Raw genomic sequence first — 6856 nt, forward strand, 5'->3', positions numbered from 1 at the left:
TTGAGTAAATCAAAATGTCGTCGATGAACACCACCACGAATCTATCCAAAAATGAATGGAAAATTCGGTTCATATACTCCATGAAAACTCCGGGTGCATTGGTCACACCAAACGGCATAACTGAATACTCGTAGTGCCCATACCTCGTCCTGAATGCAGTCTTAGGTATGTCTTCCATCTTCACTCTAATCTGATGGTATCCAGATCTCAAATCTATCTTACTAAACACGCAAGCTCCAACTAGTTGATCCATCAAATCATCTATCCTCGGAAGTGGATATTTATTCTTGATCGTCACTTTGTTCAACTGACGATAGTCTATACATAATCTCATGCTTCCATCTTTCTTCTTTACAAGCAATACCGGCGCTCCCCACGGCGAAACACTCGGTCGAACAAACCTCTTCTCAAGCAGCTCTTCAAGTTGCTTCTTCAACTCATTCAATTCTGACGCTGACATTCGATACGGCGCCATCGATATCGGACTAGTTCCAGGTACTAGGTCGATAGAAAACTCTACCTCTCGCTTTGGAGGCACGTCAGATATATCATCCGGAAACACATCTGGGAATTCACAAACGATCGGTAACTCTTCTATCTTAACTCCCCCTTCGAGTTTCAATGATGCAAACATCACGAACATCTCGGCATGTTCTTTCAACGCTTCCGATACTTCCTTCCCGCTCATCAAATGCAAGTTCTCCTCCGGCTTCGGAAAAACAACGGCCTTCTCACGACAGTTGATATGAATTCGGTTGAAGATTAACCAATTCATACCAAAAATTACATCCATACCACTAAGTGGAATACACACTAAATCCATACCAAAGTGCCTACCAAAAATGGTTACGGGGCAGTTACGACATACTTGTCGAGTAGTCACTGAACCATTAGCAGGAGTTTCTATTTCCATCCTACCCGTCATATCCGTTAAAGGAATACTAAGACGCTTCGCACAATCCAAAGAAATAAAAGAATGTGTCGCTCCCGTATCTATAATCGCAATTAAAGGAGTGTTATAGATGAAACACGTACCTCTAATGAGATTGTCCTCAAGGCTAGCATCCTCTCCACTCAAAGCAAACACCTTGCCCATCACCTTCTTGGGCTTCTTACAAGTCGGACTCTTGTGGCCTTCTTCACCACAATTGAAACACACCACTTTTACTCTGCAAACCTCGGTCTTGTGGCCCAGCTTTCCACAATTCTTACACCTATCTCCCTTCTTCGGGCAATCATAAGACATATGACCCCTTTCTCCACAGTTGTAACAATTCCCATTCACCGGCTTCTTACCACCACTTGTATTCCCTTTACCGCGGTTGTCATAAGGTTTTCCGCGCTCTTGTCCTTTCCCTTTTCGGTCGTTCACAGCCTTGTAGTAGTTCACCTTTGCCCTACCATCTTCATCACAGATCCTACTCTTGTTCACAAGGGTCGCAAAATCCCTTATCTGTGAAAATCCAATCATATGCTTAATGTCTGGACGTAGACCACTTTCAAACTTCACGCACTTGTCGTTCTCCGCTTCCAAAGTGTTGTAATGCGGGCTAAACGCACACAAAGTCTCAAACTTGACGGCATAGTCAGCTACCGTCATATTTCCCTGTTTCAACTCCATGAATTCCACCACTTTCTTGTTCTTCACATCAACAGGAAAATACTTAACCAAAAATTCTCTGTTAAACATTGCCCATGGTATAGCCATACCACCGGGTCCTAGCCTCAACTTGGCGTTCTTCCACCACACGTTCGCTTCCTCGCGCAACACATATGTTCCAAGGGTTGTCTTCCCTTCCTCGGAACAATCCATTGCTTCAAAAATTATTTCAAGTTCCTCCAGCCACTTGTGAGCTCCATCCGGGTTGTAACCTCCGGTAAATGTTGGCGGTTTCTGCTTCATGAACCTTTCCAACCTCATCTCTACCTCTCTTCCAGGTTGATGATCTCTAACCACTATGTTGGTGAGTGCGGCCAAAGCCTCCGCAATCTGGGCATTCGTTCTCGCAGCAGCCATGATTCCTGAACGAATCACAACTAGACGTTAGAAAGTACTAACAGTGTTCCCTACACATGCTCATACGGGAAAAAGAAAAGTCCTAATTGGTTCACACAAACCGACCTGCTCTGATACCACTATTGTAACACCCTAACCCATACTACCCTTAAAAACGTAATTTTAAAAACTTTTCAACAAGTGTAAAGGCAGAGTGCCACGCGGTAATTAAAACACAAGCATACACACAGAGCGTCATGAAGTTTTGAAGGTGTGAAAACACAAGAAGGGGGGGGGTTGAATTGTGTTTTAGCTAAGTTAAAACTTTTTCAAGTTCTTAACTCAAATACGTTAGCAGCGGATAAATAACACAAATAATAACAAGAGAGAGAGAGAGAGATCACACAGGCAATTTATACTGGTTCCTCTCACAAAACGAGAGTAGTCCAGTCCCCTTGCACTTCCAAGGGATTTCACTATAATCACACAAGATTACACCTGCTCAAGCACACAAGCAAGAGACTTCTCAACAATGCTCAAGCACACAAGCTTAAGACTTCACACTTAAGCACACAAGCTTAAGTTTCCTCAAATAATAGAAAAGTATATAACAATATACAGATGCTCTTAGATGAACCTAAAGAGAGCAAATACAAAGAGTACAGAGTATTTGTCTAAAGTGCAAAAACACTTAACAGAGGTTCAGAGCTTGTATATCACAGAGTTCAGAGTTTGTTCAGCGCACGTTCAATTCTTGATAATTGTATATATTTATTTTATTTGTAGCTGAATCTTCTAGTATATATATACCACTAGAAAAGAGTCGTTGCAAAAGGAGCCGTTGGAGTTGATAATCTTTTGTCTTCAAGCAGTCTGTCTTGATGCAGTTTGGTTGTATCCAAAACTAAGAAAGAGTTTCAGTTACTTTGACTACTGCAGAGTGGACTTTCCTTATTCAGCTAACAAAACTGAAAACCCACGTTCTCAAGTTAGGACAGACAAAACGAGAGTAGCTGAACTGATCAGGCTTGAAAGGTCCTTTTCTTCATTGGTAGAAGAGTTGACTTGCAAAGGGAATCTTTACAGCTTTCAAAAAGATCTTCAGAGGTTGATGAAGCTTTAGTCACTTAAGAAGTTCTGAAGACTTCATCATCTGAAGGTTGTAACTTCTGAAGTCCAACATCTTCTGAGCGCTTATGAACTTCTGAATTCACATCATCTGAGCTTCACTCAGAGCTTATCTGATGCTTATATCTGCGCACTTAAAATAAATTTTTAGTTCTTCCAATTGTTTATTAATACTTTTGTTATCATCAAAACCTTTATAGATTTAGGGGCAAACATTTTTAAATCAATTTTGTTCCAACAATCTCCCCCTTTTTGATGATGACAAACATAAGTATTAATTGACAATTGTTGTTAAATTAACTTATCATGTTTCTCTTAGGTTTATGAGGTTTGCAAGCTCCCCCTAAGATTGATACTCCTTAAAGCCAAGGCTATCCATGATATTTTAATTTAGTATAAGATTAAGATAATTTGAAATAAAACAAGTTTCATATCTTTCTTCAGAGTGAGAGGTTTGCAAGCTCTCCCCCTAAGTCTCATAAGGCTAAGTTAAAATTGCACTCTTAACTTATCCTTACTTATGAAATTTATTTTAGTTTCAACTAACTTAGTCTCCACATTAAAATACGTAAAGCAACTTAAAAGTAACAACTTTTAATTTAATAGATAAAAGCGAGATAAAAGGCGTGGTTTCAGTTTTGAAACTTATCACTTATCAATTAATGCGTAACTACTCCCCCTTTTGTCATTATCAAAAAGTAAAAAAAATTTATAAAACCAAGACAGTCAAAAAAAAAAAAAAAGTGGTTGTTACAAAGGTGAATTAATTTCAAAAACAGAAAAAAACCAACGCGCTTAAAGGGTTATAAAAGGTAAACGAGTGAACATGCCTGCTTCACGGAAAAACAAGAATAAACAGGTAAAACAAGAAAGAGTAGGAATAATGAGAAGATTTAGCACACGCATTGCAGAGTTTAGGAGAAAGAAAGAAAACGAAAAACGCGAAGAAGAGGAGAAAAATAAAGAAGACAACAAGAAACCACAAGAGGCGGAGATAATAATCATCTCATCAGATTCTGAAGCTGAAGAGAATGAAGATGATGCTGACTATGTTGAGTTCTTAGCTAGCTATGTTCCAGAAGAAGAACAAGAAGAAGAAGAAGAAGAAGAAGAACCAAACCCAGATCCCATAGAAATATCATCAGAGGATGCTGAGGAGAAATCTGAGATTTCTTCTGAGTATTATCCATCTGATTAGGATTAGGTTGTCTTTTTCTTTTTCTTTTTACCAATGTACTCAACATGGTTAAAGCATTAATAAAAATTTTCGTTTTAAAAGCATCTTGTGTTCTTATGGTCTTATTTAACAGAGAAAGTTTGCACAAACAAAAAAAAAAAAAAAAATAATGCCAAATCACATACATAACAAAAAAAATTGTTTAGACAAGATATGAATAACAAGTTCAGAAAACAAACATCACAAAATATAATTAAGCAAAACATAAAAATATAAAGAAAATGTGCATAGAATCCTAGGGTTTCTTAAGGAAAGCTAAGAGTTGGTCAAATTTATCATTCAGCGATCCCACGTTTGAAACAAGACCATCCACTTTGGATTCCAGGTTGAGGTGAGCTGTCCTTTGCCTTTCTAAACCTTCTTGTTGCTCCCTCAGAGCTTCTTGAAAGATCTGCAACTGATCAATAACCACAGGAGCTTGATCTTCAATCAAAGGAACTTGTTCTTCAACCAAAGGTGCCTTGCCTTTATCAGATGATTCACCTTCCTCTGGATAATCGATCATCAGAACATCATCCTGATTCAGTACATCCAGTACATCCTCTTCTGGGGCATCCTCTTGATGTAGCTCAGTTGCCAACTGGGCAACTCTAGCAGCAGCTTCTTCCAGACGTTCCTTCTCAACCCTCTGAACTTCAAGACTCTGAAATAACTTGGAATCAACCCAGCAGACCTTGAAAGCAGTTAAACGTTGTTCAGCAGCAACAAGTGCTTCCAGCTTAGCACGTTCAGACTCAGCATGATTAAAAGTGGTTAACCTTTTCAATTCAGCCCTAGCCAGACTTTCCCTCATGGAGCTTATCACATCCAAGTCTCTTCTTCCAACCACAGCCTTAATTTCCTCAGCAGCACCATCCAAAGCATTGCAAATCCTTGCCTTAATGCTTGAAACTTCCAAATCCACATCAGAAGGACAAACTAGAAACCTGTCCTTTAACATAGATAATCTAACCAAGTCATCATGAAACTGAGTGGATAGATTACTAAAAGGGTTAGATGATGAGGGTGAAGGATTGGGAATGGTAGAGAAGTTTGGTGTTTCAGTAGCAGGGTTGTCAATAATAACAACTTCTGCCTCTGAAGGCTTGGGGGCACAAGTATGAATACGCTCAGGAGAAGTATATTCAGCACTTGGTTGAGGTTGAGGTTCAGGAATTGGTTCAGGGTTGGATTGTTCAGGAGATTTAAGTGGGGATGATGGTTCAGCAGGTTTAATTGGAGATGGTTGTTTTGTGGTTGAAGCTTGTTCAGGGTTAGGAATAAGTGATGAAGGTTCAGATGGTGAGATGATAGGTGTTTCTTTCTGAGTGAAGGTTTGATTATTGAGAGGGTTTGGACTAAGATGTTTCTCTAGTTCAGACAAAGGGTTGTCAGAGGTTGGAATATCAGAGGTTGGTAAAACAGTTCTGAGAGGTTTGGTGTAACCTATTCCAATCTCATTTTCATTAAAGATGTACTTAGAAGACTTACCTTTATCTTTAGGAACAGGAACAGGTCTTCTACAAAGTCTTTCAGCAAGTGTCTCTTCATCAGACTCAGTCTCATCTTCAGACTCAGATTCTTCAGATGAACTGTCTACCTCAACAACAATAGGCTTTTTGGAAGCTCCTTCAGCAGCCTTGTTTGCAGTTTCTTCATGCTTCTTCTTTGTTCTCTGTTCAGCATCAGCTTGCTCCACCTTAATCCTTTTCTGAGCCAAAAGATCTGGCTTAGGTAGATCATCTTGAGCTTCAGCCTTTCTCTTTTGCTTCCTAGAAGGGTTATACTGGTTTGCAGGAGCCTTTGGAACCATACTCCTATCAACAACAAAACCTTCTTTTCTGAGCACTTCTAAGTAGTCCTGAATCACATGCTCAGCATCAGCTTCAGATATGACTGGGTAGCCTTCTATGTACAGACGATCTTCAAGCCTAACAGAGAACTCTTGTGGAGGAGCAACAGGCTTAGATGCAATCAAACGCATCTTGGACAGAAAACTAGCATTCAGAATCTCTGGATAAAACTTCTTCTGAACCAGTTCTGGGTGGAACTTCTGCAAGTTCTGAACCACGTGACCTTGATATAGAAGATCTGACAGCAACCTGGGATAAACTATAGTAGTTTTCCTCTGAGACTTACTTGCAAAAATTGCTTCACAAATCCGTTCAAAAAAGTAATCTCCAAGATTAACTCTCTTCCTTGTCAGAAGGAAATATAACAAATGACGATGCGTCCAGGAGATTGTATCAGTCCCTCCAACTCTTGGACTGATAGAAGCAAGGATTATCTTGAACAAAACTCTGCACTCGTCAGTCAATCCTTTGACTTTCCCTTTCAGCTTGAAGTCAGTGCAGATGAGATGCAGAAGATCATCTCTATATCTGGTATCCTTTTCAAAAGCATCTAACTCTATCCCAGAGTTAGGTAGACCAAGAAGAGCATTGAAATGAATTGGTGAGAAAGCCATATTCATCCCACAGATGTTAGACCTAATCTGAACACCTGTAAATTCCAGC

The 6856-nt window shown here is 39.6% G+C and overlaps 1 protein-coding gene across 1 annotated transcript; it reads right to left on the bottom strand.

Annotated features, from left to right (window-relative positions):
* Positions 1–277: 277 nt before the first annotated feature.
* On the bottom strand, positions 278–1267 carry LOC123883967 (the record flags this gene model as incomplete). Its single annotated transcript, XM_045932932.1, has 2 exons — positions 278–386; positions 438–1267. Coding segments are annotated over 2 exons (939 nt in total), but the record flags the coding sequence as incomplete, so codon positions are not given.
* Between the last annotated feature and the right edge of the window lie 5589 nt (positions 1268–6856).

Source organism: Trifolium pratense, linkage group LG5 (genome assembly GCF_020283565.1).
Source record: "Trifolium pratense cultivar HEN17-A07 linkage group LG5, ARS_RC_1.1, whole genome shotgun sequence".
Lineage (NCBI taxonomy): Eukaryota > Viridiplantae > Streptophyta > Magnoliopsida > Fabales > Fabaceae > Trifolium > Trifolium pratense.